Source organism: Carcharodon carcharias, chromosome 32, assembly GCF_017639515.1.
Source record: "Carcharodon carcharias isolate sCarCar2 chromosome 32, sCarCar2.pri, whole genome shotgun sequence".
Classification (NCBI taxonomy): domain Eukaryota; kingdom Metazoa; phylum Chordata; class Chondrichthyes; order Lamniformes; family Lamnidae; genus Carcharodon; species Carcharodon carcharias.
Window position 1 is genome coordinate 1,288,527 of NC_054498.1, and position 21,879 is coordinate 1,310,405.

The 21,879-nt window shown below is 44.8% G+C and overlaps 2 protein-coding genes across 10 annotated transcripts in view; one reads left to right on the forward strand and one right to left on the reverse strand.

The window, feature by feature from the left end:
* fam189a1 (family with sequence similarity 189 member A1) overlaps positions 1-11,362 on the forward strand; it is a 63,701-nt gene extending 52,339 nt beyond the window's left edge. For 4 of the 5 annotated variants that reach the window (XM_041178427.1, XM_041178429.1, XM_041178430.1 and 1 more), the window contains 6 exons: positions 1,176-1,336; positions 3,541-3,676; positions 5,372-5,465; positions 6,170-6,658; positions 9,493-9,815; positions 10,058-11,362. In XM_041178427.1, coding sequence (XP_041034361.1) covers positions 1,176-1,336; positions 3,541-3,676; positions 5,372-5,465; positions 6,170-6,658; positions 9,493-9,815; positions 10,058-10,243 — 1,389 coding nt within the window. In that variant the 3' untranslated portion in view covers positions 10,244-11,362. The remainder of the gene's footprint in view (positions 1-1,175; positions 1,337-3,540; positions 3,677-5,371; positions 5,466-6,169; positions 6,659-9,492; positions 9,816-10,057) is intronic. The other variant, XM_041178428.1, reaches the window with a different exon arrangement.
* A 129-nt stretch (positions 11,363-11,491) lies between these two features.
* apba2b (amyloid beta (A4) precursor protein-binding, family A, member 2b) overlaps positions 11,492-21,879 on the reverse strand; it is a 302,071-nt gene continuing 291,683 nt past the window's right edge. For all 5 annotated transcript variants that reach the window (XM_041178422.1, XM_041178426.1, XM_041178425.1 and 2 more), the window contains 2 exons: positions 13,623-13,763; positions 11,492-12,515 (listed from right to left, as the gene is read on the reverse strand). In XM_041178422.1, coding sequence (XP_041034356.1) covers positions 12,444-12,515; positions 13,623-13,763 — 213 coding nt within the window. In that variant the 3' untranslated portion in view covers positions 11,492-12,443. The remainder of the gene's footprint in view (positions 12,516-13,622; positions 13,764-21,879) is intronic.

Sequence of the window (21,879 nt, forward strand, 5' to 3'; positions counted from 1 at the left end):
CAAGGAGAATAGAGTATATAAGTAGGGATGTCTTGCTACAACTTGCTACAGAGCATTGGTGAGACCGCACCTAGAGTAAACCGTGAACAATTTTGTTCTCCTTGCTTTAGGAGGGGTATACTTAGATTGAAACAGTTCAGAATAGATTCACTAGGCTGATCCAGGATGAAGGGGATGTCTTATGAGGAAAGATTGAGCAGATTGGGCCTGTACTCATTGAAGTTTGGAAAAATGAGATCTTGAAACGTAAGATTCTGAGGAGGCTTACAGGATAGATGCTGAGAGGATGTCTCCCCTTGTAGGGAAATCTAGAACTAGGGAGCACAGCTTAAAAATAAGGGGTTTTCATTTAAAACTGAGATGAGGAGGAATTTCTTCTCTGAGGGTTGCTAGTCTTTGCAATTCTCTTCCACGGAGAGCAGTGGAGGTGAGATAATTGAATATGTTCAAGGCTGACTTAGAAAGATGTTTGATCTACAAGGGAGTCGAGGGTTATGGACCGACAGGAAAGTGGAGTTAAGGCCACAATCAGATCAGCCATAATCTTACTGAAAATCAGAACAGATGCGAGGGGCTGAATGGCCTACTCTTGCTTCTGTTTCTTATGATCTTATATGGTGTGCCACCACTCAAAATATTCTTACATATGGCTTTAATCAGTAAACTTTCACATCTGTGTAACCACCTCCCCTCATATCTGGCCCACAAACACAAATGGACTTTGAATTGTCAGTACCGCAATCGTGAATACCAGGGTAGCACACACCATGATGATAGGATAGTAAAAGAACTAAAATTTTTCAACCCGTCTCTGTTTCCTGTTTTTTTTAAAAATGAATTTGTGGGATGAGTGTGTCGCTGGCAAGGCCTTCACAATGATTGTGAACAGGCAGAGGGAGATTTGATTGCTAGCTTCAAGACTTACTGGTAGTTTGGAATTGTCAAATTTCTGCTGGGAAACTCCACAGCCTGTGAATTTTCTTCTGGATCAGCTTTGCATCTTCCTGGTGTTTTGTAGACAGTGGCATCTGTGCAGGTGCCAGAATGTAATCAGTGAATGATAGGTTCTGTAATAGAGAAAATGCTCTCATGTAATTTCAATCCCAAACATGTCACTCTGGAAGGCAGTTCTGTCCTTTTCCATTATTGTGCTGCTCATGTAGCCTTCCTGACAGCTTATTCCACAGAGACTGAGAGCTGCGAACCCTGAGTGCGAGTCACCCCATGGTACAGACCTGCAGCAACCACTGGATTTTGACGAGTTCATCCCTCCTATGCCACCTCCTCCATACTATCCTCCAGAGTACACCTGTAGCCCAGGAGTCGAGACCCAGAGGTGAGTCCTTGTTCACTTATGTGTCACTTGTCCCTGTTTTTAGTTTTCCCTCCTATCCTGAAAGTGCTGCCTCTCACTGGGGCACAGAAGGAGAGTATAGGCAGTAGGAGAGTATAGGCAGTAGAAGGAGAGTATAGGCAGTAGGAGAGTATAGGCAGTAGAAGGAGAGTATAGGCAGTAGAAGGAGAGTATAGGCAGTAGAAGGAGAGTATAGGCAGTAGAAGGAGAGTAGAGGCAGTAGGAGAGTATAGGCAGTAGAAGGAGAGTATAGGCAGTAGAAGGAGAGTATAGGCAGTAGAAGGAGAGTATAGGCAGTAGAAGGAGAGTATAGGCAGTAGAAGGAGAGTATAGGCAGTAGAAGGAGAGTAGAGGCAGTAGGAGAGTATAGGCAGTAGAAGGAGAGTATAGGCAGTAGAAGGAGAGTATAGGCAGTAGAAGGAGAGTATAGGCAGTAGAAGGAGAGTAGAGGCAGTAGGAGAGTATAGGCAGTAGGAGAGTATAGGCAGCAAAGGAGAGTATAGGCAGCAGAGGAGAGGATAGGCAGTAGAAGGAGAGTATAGGCAGTAGAAGGAGAGTATAGGCAGTAGAAGGAGAGTATAGGCAGTAGAAGGAGAGTATAGGCGGTAGAAGGAGAGTATAGGCGGTAGAAGGAGAGTATAGGCGGTAGAAGGAGAGTATAGGCGGTAGAAGGAGAGTATAGGCAGTAGAAGGAGAGTATAGGCGGTGTCACAGCCGGACATGGGCCAGTGTCTACACAGGTGTGCTTACCAGCAAAACTCATTTGCCCTTTAGCGCAAGAAACCCTGGCTGGTTTTCTTCTGTGCCAAAGATCAGGCGTTTTTTTTGTTCTTATATTCATTCTTACATTGCTGGCAAGGCCAGCATTTATTGCCCATTCCTGAGTAGCTTACTAGGCCACTTCAAAGGGAAATTAAGAGTCAGCCACGTTGGCGTGGGACCGGAGTCACATGTAGGCCAGACTGGTTAAGGATGACAGATTTCCTTCCCTAAAAGACATTAAGTGAACCAGATGGGTTTTTACAGGAATCTGACTGCTTAACACCTGCCACACCAACTTGCCAACTTGACTTACAGTGACCCAATGAGTCAATTTTAAAATGAATCATCTTCCTTCAGGGCTGAGCTGCACCCCATGTGAGTGATGTTCTCCAGCCCAATACCCCTGACTGCACCTTCCTCCTGCCTGATTCTCAATTGATGCCCTTCCCCTCTGCTCCACCAGCACAATCTGATCTTTCAATCATAATGTCTCTGGAATTCTCTGCATAGTGTTTTTTTATATTAATTTATGGAGAGTATGTGCATCACTGGCTTGGCCATCATTTAGATGGTAGTGAGTTGGCGCCTTGAAGTGCTGCAGTCTGCATAGTGGAGGTGCTCCCACGGTGCTGTTAGGAAGAGAGACCCTGGATTTTCACCCAACAACAATGAAGGAATGGTGATGTAGTTCCAAATCCTGCTGGTGTGTAACTTGAAGATGGTGGTGTTCCCACGCGCTTTGAAGCCTTTCAGATAGAAGGAGTGTTGTCGAAGGAGGATTGGCAAATTGCTACACTGCATCTTGTAGATGGTACAAACTGCTGCTACTATGCCCTGGTGATGAGGGCATAAATGTTTAAGGTGGTGAATGGCATGACAATCAAGCGGACTGCTTTGTCCAAGCTTTTTTAGTGTTGTTGGAGGTGCACTTATCCAGGCAAATGGAGAGTGTTCCATCACACTCCTGACTTGTGTCTTGTAGATGGTGAACAGGCTTTGGGGAGTCAGGAAGTGAGTTACTTGCCACAGATTCCCATCCTCTGACCTGCTCTTGTAGCCACAGTATTTATGTGGCTCAGCCAGTTCAGTTTCTGGTCAATGTTAACCCCCCAGGATATTGATGGTGGGGATTCAACAATGCTAATGCCATTGAATGTCAAGGAGAGGTGGTTAGATTCTTTCTTGTTAGTGACAGTCATTGTTTGGCATTTTTTGCAGCTTGAATGTTACTTGCCACTTAGCCTAAGCTGAATATTGTCTAGGTTTTGCTGCATGTAGCCACAGATTACTTTGTTTTGCTGCTCCCATCACTAAGTCAACCCCAGTACCCTGTTGCCATCAGCTTCTTGTGAGACAGTATGATGTGAGGAGCTCAACAAAATGCAGATTGTCATTGGTTCACAACATTTACTGTTATTTTTCAGAAGCCTGCACCTGGACTTCCCACACTCACCCTTCAGCACCATGTACAGTGTGGCCATTAACAGCCCCAGCAGCCTCTATCCTGCAGAATTACCTCCCCCATATGAAGCTGTGGTTGGACAACCTCCCACTAGTCAGGTGAGAGATTGAAGAGTGAGCCCAACTTGGGCTATGATATTGAACCATCTTTCACCAGCTTGTGGCAGTGGCTGAAACTGGCCAGATCAAGGAGCTACCCAAACTGAGTTTGCAGCAATCCTGATTAAAGGATAACATTTCCCACTGAGCTGGTTGTACAGTTATAAGTGGTTGACATCACTTGGACTTAATCAGGCTTTCTGAGGAAGCAGATCGTAGTAGGAACTGGTTCCATGGCACTGACCTCCCTATGGTACCGCACTCAAGTGCTCAGTATTCAAATATTAAACTGGATAGCAAAAGTTAGTAGGATGTTTATATGGTTGTATTCCACAGCTTTAAGCTTGAATGAAGTCAGCAGAACTTCAGACCAGAGGTTCACTCCAGCTGGTGACTAGGTGGATTAAATAAGAAAAGCTTCAATTTTCGAATGTCTTGGACGTACCCATTTTGATGAACAGCTAGAAAATGAGGGAGCAGCTCCCTCAACAGCCCAGCTCAGAAAACAAATGAAATTGGCAAAATCCTGTAACCCTGACCAGATCCATGCTGTTAAGTGATCTCAGTCGGGCACTTGATGGTCCTGGTCCCTCTGCTAGGGAAGAACAGAATCAGCTTTTCCTGTTTATTTTCCAGGACCTCTCCCACATGAGGGCCAAGGTCAGCCTCACATTTCAATAACTTTAATGCACTCTCTGAACACGAGCAGTGCTGACTGAAGCTTTGACCTGATCTACACGTTGCCGGCCGGCTGTGAGTTGGTTTGCATTGTTTGATGTCAACCTTTCTTAAATTTTACTCTATTTTGAGAACTGAGGTTTGGGGTATTATAAAATGCCAAGTTCAGTAATTTCACTGAGCTAGGTGAGTTAATAGACCAACAGGCGGCGAAGTGGAGACTCAACTCCCTCACAGGAGAATTCTGCAAGCACAAGATGATCCCCATGTGGTGGTTAGTGTGAACAGGTATTATGATGGTTAGTGCCACTGCACCCAGAGCACATCCCTTACTGAGTGCTTCTGATAGATCAATCTTAGGTACTACTCAATGGAGGCAGTTTTCAGGAACCATACTTACGCAACTTGCTGAATATTTGCACCCTCCATATCTCCTAGCTGGTGCAGCAAGGGCCCGTGCAGCAGGGCTAAAGTCTGAAATCCCATGCCAGAATCAAGACTGCCGACAGCTGCTTTTTACCAGTTTCTCTCTCTCCTGCAACCCCCCCCCACCCCCAACCCCCAACTGACTCTCACAGGGGAAAGCATGGACACTAGCTTCTTTCCGACACCTCTCACATGTAAGCATCTAGACACTAAATGTTGGTAGGTTATCCAGTATTGAGAGGCAACACAGCTAAGCTTGACCCTATGAATGATGCTCTTATGACTCTGCTGTCCCCTAGTGCTAAGCCACCACCTGCAATAGGGTGATCAATGGTAATGATCATGGGGATCAATCACCAGTCAACGGTGACACTAAAATATCATTAAGGTATATTTCTTACAGCACTTCTGTGCTGTGCTTTAACAAATCCTCCTCTCTCCAGCATGGCAATCCTTTTGCATATGAGCTGCCTCCCCTTTGAACACGACTGAACTCTGGGCAGGCAGCACTGAATGAGTTGGTCAGTACTGGCTATTCAGTCATGAAGTGCTCCTTACTCAGGGACTCAACACTTGTGTTTCGTCATTCAGGTGAACATGCTGGATCATCAAAGCTCAGAGCCTTCACAGAACTCCAGTTCCAGTCTGTGTGATAGGAATATCTCAGCAGCCTTCAGTACACAAGGTATGAAAGCTGAAGACTGCCTTGTTAATTCTGTGTTAGAGGTCAGATCGATTTAAAACAAAAAATTGCAGTTTGGCCAGAAAGCATCTCCAAAGTATGGAGATTGACCAGGCTGCAATGCAGACAGCTGAACAGAGGAGAGGTATGTAAGGAGTCAGGAGAAATTGAGGGGAAGTATGATTAGGAGCAGGACTGAGGCAAATATAACACATACCATAAACATTATATTTACACCTAAGGTTAACTGATGCAATGTCAGCAGCGTATTTCGAGCAGCTATTTTATCTTGTGTTACCTGAGAATTCCATGCTGTGTCTGATGCTCGACCTATGACTTGGGGGGTGACGGAACTCATTGGGTTGGTTTCAAGATGCCCCGTGCCAGCTCTCAATCCTGGAATGTGCTGTTAGCTGCTTTTGGCCTGCCCCAGTGTTAGACTCAATGCCCTAGGCCAATGCCATCAGCCAAGATTCCTGCTCCGGGAGGTACTGCATGTGTAGGTCAGGAGCAGGTGTGACTGTAACCTCTCCATGGTTGAATAGCTTACTGGTCCTGGCTGCCTGTGATCCTACAAGGTGAATTGTCACATGTGCGAGGTGCGTGAGGGTTGTCAGTGTGCTGATCCACAGATCAGGAGGGAGGGAGCGTTCTTTCTCGATGTATTATCAAGCGTATGTGTTTAAATATTCTGCTCTCCTTTTCAGTGTTTGTGGACAATGCCTCACTGACATTGTGTGAACCTGCTGATGCCCCAGGACACAATGGCTCATCCGGGGATTGCTGCTCGCTTGATGTTCAGGAATCTGTGCACTCTGCCGACAGTGCAATACCTGCCACTGCCACAGACCATGGTTGCACCAGTTTAGAGGCTGATGTCCGGTGGAGACACAGGACCTATTCAGAGAATTCCCGTGAGGAAGGAAGCAGGTCACCAGCTCTATCGCAGGGTTCTGTGGAATGGCGAGAGCACAGATTGTCAGAGTGTCCAGTATTGAGTGCAAGCACAGTGAGGAAAAAGCCCCATACACCAGCCCAGGCAAACTCTGCATCGCTCAAACAAATTAAAATGTGCTGTGGAGTCTTCAGGCAGTCCACCATGTCTGACGGAGTCAGGCTACCAGCTCGAAGAAAAACTGGTGGGAACAGAATAATCCGATCCAGCAGCGATCCTGCCACCTGCACTTCTACAGAAGGTGAACAGCCAGTGACTGTAGGACAGAGTTCTCTGATACACGCTACTTCCAATCCTATTCCCAGCTGATTGAACCCGATTGCCACACAGCACCAGCCCCATAAAACTATCGGTGGTTTATGGTAATTGCTGTGCACATGTAATGTTCCCACTGATTATTGTAGTTCTGAGATGAAATCAAAGCTACACTGACTGTCTCTCCACATACTGAAAATCTTCCCTTACCTCCTTCCATTAACCTGTGCCGAATGAAGTGTAGGAACAGAAGAAGGCCATTCAGCCTTGAGCCAATTCCACCACTCAATAATTACTGATTTCTATTTTAAAAACACAAGAATTAGGAGCAGGAGTAGGCCATTTGGCCTCTTGAGCCTGCTCCACCATTCAGTAAGATCATGGCTGATCTGACTGTGGCCTTAACTCCACTTACCTGTTCAACCCCCATCAAAAATCTGTCTAACTGAGCATTGAATATACTCAATGACCCAGCCTCTACTGCTCTCTGGGGAAAGAGAATACCACAGACTAACGACCCTCTTAGGAAAAAAATTCTCATGCTTAAATGGGGGACCCCTATTTTTGAACTCTGTCCTCTAGTTCTAGTCTCTCCCACAAGGTGAAACATCCTTTCAGCATCCACCCTCTCAGGATCTTATATGTTTTAATAAGATCTTAGTCTTCTAAACTCCAATGGGTATAGGCCCAGCCCGTTCAACTTTTCCTCATAAGACAGAATGCATTTCCACCCTTTGCTCCATTATCTTGGAGACCCTTACCCAATGTCAGCTTTGAAAGTTCCAATTGACACCCAACCATAACAGCTTTTCAGGAGAGAGGGTTCCAGATTTCCACTCCCCTCTATGTGGAAGTGCTTCCTGACCATCAGCCAGTGGTCTAGCTTTTATTTTAAAGTTGTGCCTCCTTGACCTGGTTTACCCTTGTGAGGGAAAATAGTTTGTTCTTACTTTCCTATCAAATCCTTTCATCATTGTATACACCTTAATCAAATGGGAATAAAAATGGGGAGAGATGTAAAAATGGCTGTTGCCTTACTATGAGCCATTTTACACAATTGCAGTCACAATCAACTCTGTAGTGTAAAACAGCACTGACTCAATTACTGCATGTCCTCTGCTTCCCCCCACTCCTAATCCCCATGCCCCCTGCTGTGAGGTGACTCAGCCCCTGTACTCCCTGCAAGTTGATTGGAGGACAATGCTTCCACTACCAGGCTGCTGCAGGCAGGGTCAGCAAGGGCGGCATTTATTGACCAGATCAGAATATAACCCCATTTCTTGCTTGCGTCAAAACAAACATCTTTGTACATTTTTGAAACTTTTCTGCTTATAAAGTGAAGAATGTCATGCTGGGGGACAACTTAGTACTGATGTCAGGCACTCAGTGATAATACCCTTCTAACAAATTGTATTCTCTCCCTATTACAACTGCAGGGCAAGTACAACGTGGGTTAAATGCGAAGTAAAGTTCTCCCTATCCTATTCCATCAAACACTCCCAGGACAGGGAGAGCATGGGGTAGACAGAGTAAAGCCTGCTCTACACTGCCCCATCAAACACTCCCAGGACAGGGAGAGCATGGGGTAGACAGAGTAACCCTGCTCTACACTGCCCCATCAAACACTCCCAGGGCAGGTACACCCAGGTTGGGTTATTTATATATATATATATATATATATATATAATTAATGACTTTTATGTTCAAGGTGAGAAATGTCTGTACAGCCCTGTGTGCATCACAGTTAGGGTCATCTGGATCACAGGCTTCATACAACATAGATAAGCATCCAAACTCTCAGTCTGAAGATAGTCTCTACCCTGCTTTACATTGCACCCTGATAGAGGCATAGGATCCTGGACTTAAACAACCCTTCATGTCTGTGCTGGCTCTTTTGAAAGAGCTGCTGTTGTTCTCCTTAGAGCACAAAAGGTTAAGGGGAGATTTAATGGAGCTGTTCAAACTCACATATTGTTTTGATAAGAGTAAATGAGAAGAATCTATTTCAGCTTCTTCACATAACTGAAGTTCCTCACCTCTGGTACTATCTGCACCCTCTCCAAGGCCTTGACATTTTTCCTAAAAGTGTGATGCCTGGAATATTTGTATCTACTGATTGTGCAATGTAATGCTTGTCTGAGACATGGGGTAAGTTGTTCTCTCTCCAGAGTGAAAATCTCAGCTGCTTTTTGACTGTGACAAGGGGAGCTGGGGCAGTGATGGGGTCAGGAGGGGTGGGGAAGCCTGGGATAGAGGGTTTGAAGCGATCATGTCTCCTGGAATTGTGAACTCCTGGCCCAAGATGTGTGTGTCTCACATCAACAGCAGCTTCTATACTGAGGTGCACTGAACTGTTTGCTCTTTGTTTGGGCACTGCTCAGAGTGATGGCCAAAGGCCATCTGTAGACAAGTGCATGGAAGTAGATGCCATTGATAGACTGCAGTGTGAGAGAAATCTATCAGCATGTCTGTGGAACTTAAGCCTCTCTTGAATTCCAGATCAAATCTCAAATACCTGGGAATGGCCATCACTGAGCTTAGGGGGGAAAGGTCATGCTCCATGCAGTGCTAGTTAGTGCCTTGTCCCACAGAGGTACCAGGTTATGATTAGTGTGAGACCTTTTACTAGGTTCAGTTAGTATATCCTTTCACCAGGCCCTCTGTTGTCTGAAATATTATTCTGTCTTGTGCAATGTCATTGTTTTTCCAGATTCTGTCCACCCTGTAACCCAGGGTTAATATTTGAAGGTGAATTGTCTGCAAAATGTCCTCCTGGCCCTCAAAGTTCTGTTTTATGGATTGTTTGCTCTTCTCCCTCAGCTCCCTATCTCGAGCTTCGTTCTGTTGCTTCCAGCCGTTTTGCCAAACGTTTCCAGCCTATCAAGCAGCAGCGTGACATAGGGATGGTGGATGGGCACCTAAAGCAGCAGGTACCTCGGGGAATCTCCAGCGAACGACCACATTCTCTTGTTGACCTGAAAACCTACAAGGACACAAAAATATTGGTCGCTAAATTCTTGCAGCATTCAAGTTGCAACCTTGCTCCTGAGGTACAACATGTGGTCAATAACATCAGGTCTGTCATCAAGTCAGATGAGCGACACATGGAGGAAGCTATTTACAGTGCCAGCGTCATTGACCAGGTAGGTGACACTCCTGCATCCAGTGCCAGAGCGGGTTGTGCAGGTATCACTGTTTGTTGTGATCATTTTAAACTATTTCTCAGCAACGGTTAGGAAATATTTGCTGCTTCTGGTGGAACCTCTTCAACATCAAGGGCTGTCGCTGCTCCCCTGTGGGTGCCCGGGACCGAGTGAAATTGTGGACCTGTCACTGCTGCTGCTGCTGTTCATGTCACTTTGACATGTTTCCTTATCCCCATTAGGTGATGACAAGTTCTCACCATCCGGTGAATATGTTGAGAATGCGGTTACAGGAAGACCTATACCTCCAGAGCTGTGGCGATCTCAGCTCCCCATCAGCCTCAGTGCGGACTCTCCGAGTGGGCTATAGCTTTGAATGCGAGCGGCCACACAGTTTGATCGGTGTGTGCAGAGAGACCGTTCTATGAACCGCGCTGTGGATTGTGCTAGTCAACATTAACAAATCATGGACGAGGGAGGAAGAAACAGATTAGTCGGCACTCAAACCCAGAGCCAGAGATCAACTTTTCTGTGTATGAACATAGGAAAAGGAGACCGGGCTCTTTCAGCATGAGCTGTATGATTGTGACAACTGGATGCTGTTTGCAAACGTTGGATGAATCTTTGCTCTGACTGTTTTCTACAGTGGGACCATTTGCAGTGTTTTGATATAAGTATTTATAATTTATTATTGCTGACTGGTTCTGGCTTAAGTATGTGGGTGAAGATGATTCTGTTGTTTGTGTCTGTGTTACTGAGTAACACTAAGCCTGCATGGTACCTTGCAGCAGCCCTACCACTCTGTTCTTCAATTGTTTGAGGACCATTTAGTGAAATGTGAGAGAGGGAGAGCTGGCAAGGCAGGCTGAAACAGAGTTGCTATTAAACTGTAACCAGCAGCCCTTCAATAGCACACTATTCTCTTCAAAGTGCATGTTGAACAGTTGTGCCTGTGATTTTGTTTGTGTGCCAAAACTCTCAAAGAGTTTAACCAATCAGCTCCGGGAGAAAAATAAACCAATGGCTCTCACGACCCAGGGAGTTGACCATAGCTATAATCATCTGCCCTTTGGCCTGTCCTGGCTCTCTGCTAAATCATCCTTCCATTTGTGAAAGTGGAGCTTTGGGACTTTACCCCAGTAACAGACTGATGACTAGGTGTCCAGAATCACAAATGGAACAAAATACCAGCATAGTGATTGTAACTCATCGCTGGATAACTGAGCAATATTGTTTTCTCCTGAGTTGCAAGATGTATTAATATATTTTAACATTATAGAGAAAAGAAATATAAAATAGCCTCGAGATATTCACCTGACAGTGAACAAAAGGAAGCAAAGTCTGATATGAGGGAGCGCAGGCCGTGGTTTGGATTTTGGATGCTCAACGCTCAGCATCAAAGTGCAGAATCAGGGGTATCGGAGTTTGACTGAAATATTAAATGACCATATTTATTTTTCTGTATTTTCTTTTTAAATTGGTTTGAATCCTGTGGATTAAAGATGAACTTTTTGTATAATTCCAAAAAATAAATTTAGTGCCGTTAACATTTTTAGTCCCTTGTCTGTGCTTCTCCCACTGTTTGTATCACACCCACCGCGACTTGCCCTCCGAAACGCCAGATCAATCATCAACCTTTTTAAAAAGAAAAAGAGGAAAGACCAGTCTGGATTTTTCCTGCTGTTTTCTCCAGCGATCCACAGCTGTTCAAACTTTTTATTTCACATTCTGTATTCTAGCTGCAGTCTCATGCAACAGCCAATAAAACATCGATCGCAGGATCTGCTGCTGCATCAACTCATCTCCAACCGCAGTAACATGAAAGGAAAATGACAAACGAACATTTAGCCTCTAGTGATAGGGACAGCATCTCAAGATACAAATACAAATACTCTAATATTAACAGCTCACTCACCAGCAACACAACACGCGCTGCACAAACACAGGCTAGGCCAGTAACCGTTGTCCATCAAAGATAACAGAACTAATCTGTTACATTCCAACTGGGCTAAATACACAAAGGAAACACTAGAAAGAAAGTTCAAAGCAGTGAGCATCACTGCGAGTCGGGCTGTCAGAGTATTCCCTGTATACTTGTTACTAATGGTAACAGACTGTGACTCAATGGTCATCTTTATTTGACATTCAGCACTGGACATTCAAATATTTATTGCACACCAACATCACATGGAAGTGACATTGTCACTAACTTTTGAAAGAATTGGTTGAAACTTTTATAAAATGCAAAATATTTTGTTATTTTCCAGCGCAGGGCAAGAGCAGTTTGTTCCCTCAATGGAAATGGCAGAGTTCAGAGTGGAGTGACAGAGACACTCACATGGGCCACACACACGCACACACACAGATATGCATCCAAAGACATACACCCACAGAGACAAAAACACACATGGATTTGCACCCAGAGACAGGTGCACAGACACTCCTCACACACACACACACACACACACACACACACTCGCACAGAGACAGACAGACAGACACACACAATACGCGAGGCACTGACTCTCTGTCTTCATTCCACCAATCACCTCTTCCCGGCACAGAATCTTCAGCTGATCTGCTGGAGGCTCCTGTCTGTTGAGCAGATGGACTTGTTTCTTCACACAGTTAAATGTATAATGGTGTTTCTTGTCCAGTTAGGAGTCTAAACATGGCAGCTGGCATCGTCTTCATGTGGATCTAAGATTATTAAAAATTCATCAGTTAAAAATTTCAACTTTCTCAAAGGCTTGCATACCTATTAATCGAGTGTGTCAGCTGGGGGCAGGGCGTTGACTACTTCAGCTAGATGATGTGCAGCTTAAACATGAATGGGTTTTCGCAACATTACCAAACCAACAGCAAATCATCATTGAGAAATGAAAATAATGTTCTGCTGCATCATTCAGGATCTTCTACCCATTGGATAAAACCGTGTCCCCTTAATACTAATAAGTATACAGAGTTTTGGATCATTTGGGGATAAAGTTGTAATGATCTTTCTAGTTTCAGTACTTTGAGATGGTTTTAAATGTAAAATCAAGTTTAACAGCTGTGCATTCAAACAACTTCAAGATGAGGGAGGAAGGGGAGGTGTCTACCTGTACCCTGAAATACTCACAGGGTACATTACCTGCTGAATTCATGAAATCATGACTTTGTAAGAGAACATAGGAGGAACAGGAATAGGCCCTTTATCAACTTGGGCCTCTTCCACCATTCAATGTGATCATGGCCGATCTGCAACTTAACTTCATATCCTTTAATACCTCTGGTTAACAAAGACTATCAATCCCAGATTTAAAATTTCCAATTGATCTAGCATTAATTGCTATTTGCAGAAGAGTCATCCACCCTTTCACATGTAGAAGTGTTTGCTATTTTCACTCTTGAAAAGCCTGGCTCTAATTTTTAGGCTATGTCACCTGGTTCTAGATTCTCTCTTTTGACCCTAACTGTTCCCCTTAATATCTTGAAAACTTTGATCAAATCAGCTCTTAAACTGCTAAATTCCAAGCAGTAAAACCCTAGTTTATATAATCTCTCCTCATAATTTAGCCCTTGAGCCCAGGTATCATTCTAGTAAATCCAGGTTGCATACCCTCAAAGACCAATTTATCCTTTCTAAGTTGTGGTGCCCAGAACTGTTAACGGTACTTCAGGGCGTTGTATAGATGTAGCATGACTTCTACATATTCTAGTCCTCTAAATATAAAGGCCAGCATTCCATTAGCTTTTTAGATTTTTTTTGTATCTGTCCATTAAATTTGAATGATGAGAGAAGCTCTTTGCATCAAGGGATCTTACCTCACCCACTGAGTTAGACAGAGCCTGAACAATCTTTTCATGGGCAGTTGCCACAACACTTTGCCCATTGATCTCAATTATGCGGTGACCCACTCTGACTCCACCACGTTCTGCAATTCCACCTCGCATCAGGCTGCAGATCTGTAAAAGCAAACAACTGTCACTGCTGCTGTGATCCTTGGCCAGATCCCCGAGTAGTTGGTAATATCCATGAGAGACCAATGACGTTTTGTTTAAAGTAGACAAAGTTTGAAATTTAAGACACTCAGTGAAGAAAGCCACAAGATTCCACAGGTTTTGAACAAACAAAAATAAAATTTTACTATACAAGGTCAGAAAATTAAAGCAATTTACAATATAGGAACAAGAGAAGACCATTCAGCCCATCGAGCCTGCTCCTCCATTCAATACGATCATTGCTGCTTGAACACTTCAATCCCTTTACCTACACTATCCACATTACCCTTTACGTTAGTGTTAATCAGAAATCTATCGATCTCTACCTTAAACATACTCAATGACTGAGCTTCCACAGCTCTCTGGGGTAGAGAATTCCAAAGATTCACAACCCTCTGAGAAAAGACATTTCTCCTCATCTCAGTCCCAAATGGCTTATTTTGAAATTGTGTCCCCTGGGTTCCGAGCTTCCCACCAGGGGAAACATCTTACCTGCATCTACCCTGTTTATTCCTTTAAGTATTTTGCAGCTTTCAATGGGGTCACCTCTCATTCTTCAAAACTCTAGGGAATACAGGTCCAATTTCACCAATCTCTCTTCATAAGACAGTCCCACCATCTGGTGGACCTTGGTTGCACTCCCTCTATGGCAATAATATCCTTTCTGAGGTAAGGGGACCAAAACTGCACACAGGTGTGGTCTAACCAAGCTTCTGTACAATTGAAGCAAGACTTCATTACTCCTGTACTCAAACCCTCTTGTGATAAAAGCTAACCTTCCAATAGCCTTCCTAATTGCCTGCTGCATCTGCATGTTCGCTTTCAGTAGCTTATGGACAAGAACACGCAGGTCCCTTTGGACATCTACGCTTTCTAATCTCTTACCATTTAGGAAATACTCTGCACATCTGTTCCTCCTACCAAAGTGGATAACCTCACATTTTTCCATATTACATTCCATCTGCCGTGTTCTTACCCATTCACTAAACTTGTCCAAATCCCCCTGTAGCCGCTTTACATCTTCCTCACAACACACATTCCCACCCAGCTTTGTATCATCCGCGAGTTTGGAAATATTACGTTTGGTGCCCACATCCAAATCATTGATACATATTGTGAACAGCTGGGGCCCAAGTACTGACCCTTGCGGTGCCCCACTAGTCACAGCCTGCCAACGTGAGGATGACCCATTTATTCCTGCTGTTTTCTGCCTGTTAGCCAATCCTTAATCCATGCTGGTATATTGTCTCCTGTCCCATGTACTTTTATTGTGCTAAACAACCTCCTATGGGGGGCTTTATTGAAAGCCTTCTGAGAATCCAAGTATACTACATCCATTGACTCTCCTTTATCAATTTTGTTCGCAACATCCTCAAAATTCTCCAAGGGCAGAAATCTTCGCTCGGTGGGTGAGTATGTGCGCACATCCGGCCAGCTTGAGCGTGAAATGACGAGTGTTGACACCAGCCGAGTATGCTGACGTCAACGCGCAGTCGCCTTTTAAGGCCATTAGTTAATCAATTAAATTAATTAACGGTTGGTGGGCAGGTGAAAAGGCCAAGCGGCCTTTGCATTTTTTTGGAAACCTCATCCACGGGTGGGATGAGGTTTCCAAAAGCAAATAAAATTAAAATAAGAACTTTACTTTTCATTAATAATATGTCCCTGCTCAGGTGACAGAGTCACATGAGGGGACATGGTTCATTGCATTTTTATTCTTTTTAATTATTTGTTTTTTCTGTTCATCTCCCTGAGGCAGTTCTGTGCCTCAGAGAGATTATGAAGCTCTCGCTCACGCACATGTGCCAAGTTCTTGCTCAGCCCACTCACCCTCCTCCCCCTGCCCCGCACAGGCAGTGTTCAGAGCGCTGCCGCTCGCATTTCACGCTGGGCGGGCCTTAATTGGCCTGCCAATGTGAAATCGCAGTCTGGTGCTGATCGTGGGCCTGCCAAGCACCCGCGCCAAGGGCAAAATTTTGCCACAAGTTCGTCAAACATGATTTCCCATTTGCAAACCCATGCTGACTATGCCCAATCAGATCATGATTATCCAATTATCGCATCCTTTATAATAGATTCTAGCATTTTCTCTACTACTGATGTAAGGCTAACAGGTCTGTAAGTTCCCTGTTTAACTCTCCCTCCCTCCTTAGATAGTGGGGTGACATTTGCTACCTTCCAATCTGCAGGAAACATTCCAGAATCCATAAAATTTTGGAAAATGATCACCAAATGCATCCACTATCTCTATAGCAACCTCTTCCAACACTTGGATACAGAATATCAGGTCCTGAGACTGATCAACTTTCAGTCCCATTCATTTCTCCAATACAACCTTCTTATTTATACTAATTTCCTCATTCTCCCTAGTCCCTTGGATCTCTAAATCTGGGAGACTTCCTGTATCGTCCTCAGTGAAAACAGACATAAAGTAATCATTTAGCTTCACTGCCATTTCTCTATTCCCCATTATGAATTCTCCTGACTCTGCCTGTAATGGACCCACATTTGACTTAGCCAAATGCTTCCTTTTTACAGACCTATAGAAACTTTTACAGTCCGTTTTTATGTTTTTTGCTAGATTGCAACCATATTCTATTCTCCCTTTCTTTACCAGTTTCTTGGTCTTCCTTTGCTGTATTCTAAAAACCTCCCAATCCTCAGGTATACTACTACTTCTGGCAACTTTAAAAGCCTTTTCTTTTAATTTTATACAATCCTTAACTTCCTTTGTTACTCAGTTAACTGACTTTCTTTGTTTTCGTACATTGAAGGAATGTATAGGTTCTGTGAGCTATGTAATAGTTATTTGAAAACTATCCAATTGACTGTGTACAGTCACCTTTTAATGTGTTTTCCCAATCCACCTCAGCCAATTTGTCCGTCATGTCTTCTTAATTTCCTTTATTCAACTTTAACACCCTTGCTTCGGAGTGAACTACTTCACTTTCAAACATAATGGGCAGAGTTTTTATCTCCTTGGGTGGGTGGGAGTAAAATAGTGCATGATGATGTCAGGCAAGCATCCTGATGTCATTGCGCACTCGCGATATCTTGCTTGGCGGCTGCGCCACTAGAGGTGGCAGCACGCCCACCGACAATTAAGAGGCCCATTAAGGCCCCTAATCAATTAATTAAATCGGATGTTTCCCTACCCGTCCAACTGTTCAGTCGGTGGGCAGGCAAAAAAGTCAAGCGGCCTTTGGATTTTTTTACGAAACCTCATCCACAGATGGGATGAGGTTTCCAACAGGAATTTAAAATCTTTTAAAAGTATAAATGTCGTTTATAACATTCCCATCTTGTGTGAGAGAGTCATGAGGGGACATGTTTTTAACATTTGTAAGTTTTTTATTTTAAAAATCTTCAGCTGCCTGAAGCAGTTCTGTGCCTCCCGCTCGCACACGCAAACTTCCATGCTCGCCCTCCTCCTGCCCCCACCACCCCGATAGCACTCAGCATTGTAGCGCATGTTTTTCACGCTGACTGGTAAAATAATGTGAAATTAGCGTGAAATCAATGTCGGGATCCAATCACAGGTAGCAGTCAGTTTCACAGCTGTTCCTGGGCCTGTCTGATGGGGGCAAAATGCAGCCCAATGTAAAATTCTATCAAATTGTGGTCACTCATCCCCAAAGGTTTTTTAGCAACAACATTATTGATTAGCCCCTTTTCATTACATAATACTAGATCTAAAACAGCTTGTCCTATAGTCAGCTCCTCAACATCCTGCTCCAGAAACCATCCCTAATACATTCCAGAAACTCATCTTCCAAAGCATTAGTGTTCAGTTGGTTTACCCAGTCTATATGCAGATTGAAGTCACCCATGATTACTGTATTGTCCATGCTACGTGCTTTTCTCATCTGATTAACACCATGCCCCACCTTACCACTCAGCAGGTCTGGCAGCATCGGTGGAGAAGAGCGCAGTTGACATTTCGAGTCAACAGAAGGGTCATGAGGACTCGAAATGTCAACTGTGCTCTTCTCCGCAGATGCTGCCAGACCTGCTGAGTTTTTCCAGGTATTTTTTATTTTTTGTTTTGGATTTCCAGCATCCGCAGTTTTTTGTTTTTAACCCATCTTACCACTACTGTATGGTGGCCAATAAACAACTCCAATCAACGTCTGCTGTCCTTTGCTGTTTCCTGGCACCACCCAAATAGATTCCACACATTGTTCTTCTGATCTGAGATCCTCCCTTACTAATGCACTGATTCCATCCCTTATTATCAGCTCAACTCCACCTCCTTTCCCTTGTTGTCCTTCCTTAAACGTTGAATATCCTGGAATATTCACTTCCCAGTCTTAGTCACCATGCAGCCATCTTTCCATAATGGCAATTAAATCATACCCATTTACCTCTATTTGTGCCTTTAGATCATCTACCTTATTGTGAATGCTCTGCACATTCAGGTAGAGTGCCCTTAACTTTGTCTTTTTGACATCATTCTGCACTCGAAGCGTACGTAATGCTCTGCTTCGTTTCTCCTGCCCTCCAATCCCTCTACTACTGCCTGTTACCTACTTTACTTTTTCCCATTTGGGTCACCCCTCAGGTTCCACCCCCCTGACGAGCTAGTTTATACCCACCCCAACAGCACTAGCAAATCTCCCTGTGAGTAAATTAGTCCCAGTCCTAAGATGTGACCCGTCCAGCTTGTACAGGTCCCACCTGCCCCAGAACCGGTCCCAATGCCTCAGAAATCTGATTCCCTCCCTCCTACGCCAGTTCTCCAGCCACATATTTAATCGATCAATCCTCCTAATCCTATGCTCACCAGCACATGGCACTGAGAGTAATCCTGAGATTACTGCTCTTGAGGTGCTGCTTTTTAATTTCCTTCCTACCTCCTTGAAATCTGCTTTCAGGACCTCATCCCTCCTCCTACTTATGTCGTTGGTTCCAATGTGGACCACAACTTCTGGCTGGTCCCCCTGCCCCTGAAGGATGTCCTGCAGCCGCTCTGTGACATCATTGACCCTGGCACCAGGGAGGCAACATCTTGGAGTCATATTTACTGCCGCAGAAATGCCTGCCTGAAAGCCTGACTGTGGAATCCCCTATCATTATTGCCCTTCCATTCTTCTTCCTCCCCCCCCGTACAGCTGAGCTGCCCATGGTGCTTGCCTCTGGCAGCCCTTCCCTGAGGAACCATCGCCCTCATCAGCATCCAAAATGGAAAACCAATTAGCAGGCAGGATAGTCTCAGGGGACTCCTGCACTACCTGCCTGGTTCTCTTAGACCGCCTGGTGGTCACCCATTCCCTCTCTAGCTGTGTGCTTCTGAACTGCAGTGTGACCACCTCCCTAAACATGCTACACACGTAGTCCCCTGTCTCGCAGATGCACGACAGTGACTCTAACCGCTGCTCAAGTTCTGAAACCCGGGGCTCAAGCTTGTGCAGCTGGTGACACTTCCTACAGATATGTTTGTCAGGGACACATGGTGTGTCCACGACTTCACACATACGACAGGATGTACACTCCACTTGGCCGAGCTGACCTGCCACCCTGTAACTCTAAAAACTATTTATTACACTTAGAATAAATATTGAGTAGAACAAACTGCTAGTAATTTAACTTTACTAGACTTATGCTAACTTTATCTTACTTTATTTCACTTTGACTTGATTTTACTTTACTTCCCTATTGCTGGTATTCCTTACCGAAATCCAATAGCTACTTCTTTATAAATGATACGTTATTTTAGTTTTAAGCTATTTAAACACACTCCCTAACAGCAACTTCTCACCAGCCAACGAACTTACAGTTTTCCTGTGATGTCACTCCTGGGTTTTCTTTACAAACTCAGCCCACTGCGCGAGTAGAGGTGTCTCTCGCGGGTCTGGCTGTCTCTGCTCCCGGAAGGTGAGTGAAGGCGCCAAGCCTCGCCCCCTATTTACCCGCTGCCCGAGTAGAGGTGTCCCTAACAGGTCTGGCTGTCTCCGCTCCACTCAGGGTTAATATGAGGTACATGTGAATTAACAGGCAAAGTGTGGTTGAACACATCACTCTTCAATTAAATGTCAAATGCGACCAAAACAGAGTCTACGGATTTCTCAACATCCCACCCAGGTGTCCGTAACACTGTGAGACAATCAATCTTTACTGAAACTCGAAGATAAAGGCAAAATGCTGCGGATGCTGGAAATCTGAAACAAAAACAAAAAATGCTGGAAAAGCTCAGCAGGTCTAACAGCGTCTGTGGAGAGAAAGATGAGTTAATGTTTCAAGTCTGTATGACTCCTCTTCAGAGCTAAAGGAAATAGAAATGTGGTGAAATATATACTGTTTAAGGGGGTGGGACAGGTGAAGCTGGATAGAGGGCCAGAGATAGGTGGAGGCAAAGGAGAGATTGCGAAAGATGTCATAAACAAAGGTCAAAGGGGTGTTAATAGTGGTGTTACTGGCTAAAGGAGGTATTAATGGTGACATTAAGAGTGGCAAGCAGAACGTGATAATGGCAGGAGCAGGGTAAGTGATAGATGGTCCTAGTGGGGGTCGGGGAGGGGAGGGGAGGGGACGGTGGTGGGAAAAAAGATCGAAAAGGCTAAAAGCTGGGGATAAAACAATGAATAAAAATGGAAATAAATTTTTAAAAATAATAACAAATGAAAATAAGTGGGAAAATAAATGAGAAAATAAAAATGAATATAGAGAAAAGGAGGGGAGTGGGGGGGATCAAAAAGGGGTGGAGATGGAGGAGAGAGTTCATGGTCTGAAGTTGTTGAACTCACTGTTAAGTCCGGAAGGCTATTAAGTGCCTAATCGGAAGATGAGGTGTTGTTCCTCCAGTTTGTGTTGAGCTTCACTGGAACATTGCAGTGGGACATGTGGGCATGAGAGCAGGGTGGTGAGTTGAAATGGCAAGCGACAGGGAGGTCTGGGTCATGCTTGAGGACAGACCGAAGATGTTCCGCAAAGCGGTCACCAAGTCTGCACCCAATGTAGTCTCCTCCACATTGGAAAGACTAAACGCAGACTGGGTGACCACTTTTAGCCTTTTCAATCGTTTTTCCCACCACCGTCCCCTCCTCCCACCCACTCCACCCCCACTACTGCCATCTGTCACTTTCCAGAGTGCTTACCCTGCTCCTGCCATTACCACATTCTGTTTTCCACTCTTAATGTCGCCATTAGCACCTCCTTTAGCCAGTAACACCACTATTAACAACCCTTTGACCTTTTGTTTATGACATCTTTCGCAATCTCTCCTTTGCCTCCACCTATCGCTGGCCCTCTATCCAGCTTCACCTGTTACACCCCCTTAAACAGTATATATTTCACCACATTTTTATTTCCTTTAGCTCTGAAGAAGTGTCATACGGTCTCGAAATGTTAACTCTGTCTTTCTCTCCACAGATGCTGTCAGACCTGCTGTGTTTTTCCAGCATTTTTTGTTTGTGTCACTGAAACTCTGTCTATCTCACAAGGGTTTACAATCTTCACCTTCAAAGATCAAACCTGGAAATTCTCTCCAAAAGTTGATCCAGCTTGGATGGCATCAACCAACAGCCCAACTTGCAGGTTTCAATCTTGCATCCCAAGATTCCCTTCCCCTGGATTCCAAGTATAATCACAAACATCAACAATTTCAGCTCCACTGCTCCGAAGGGGTACCTTCACCCTAACGGCCCACAACATGGAGTCACCGTCTTCAGGGCTTCTCCCGAGCCCTCCTCAATTACCAGGTTCAAACGGCATCAACAATGACCCACCTCGCCAGGGTTAGATCTTGTCTCCTGAGATTCTGTTCCCGTGTGCACCCCAGCACCAAGATCCTAGCACAACTTCCCCTCTTCAGCCAGGACAAGCAGAGACCCGACTGCAGGACAGAGTCACCGGCTTTCGGATGCCCCACAGCCCTTTTCCTGTTTGGACCTTGTTTCACCGATTCTCTGTCTTTAACTGAACTGGGATCTCTCCCCACCCCCTCTCCCTGTGGGATCTCTCCCCACCCCCTCTCCCTGTGGGATCTCTCCCCAACCCCTCTCCCTGTGGGATCTCTCCCCACCCCCTCTCCCCGTCCCCTCTCCCCACCCCCTCTCCCTGTGGGATCTCTCCCCACCCCCTC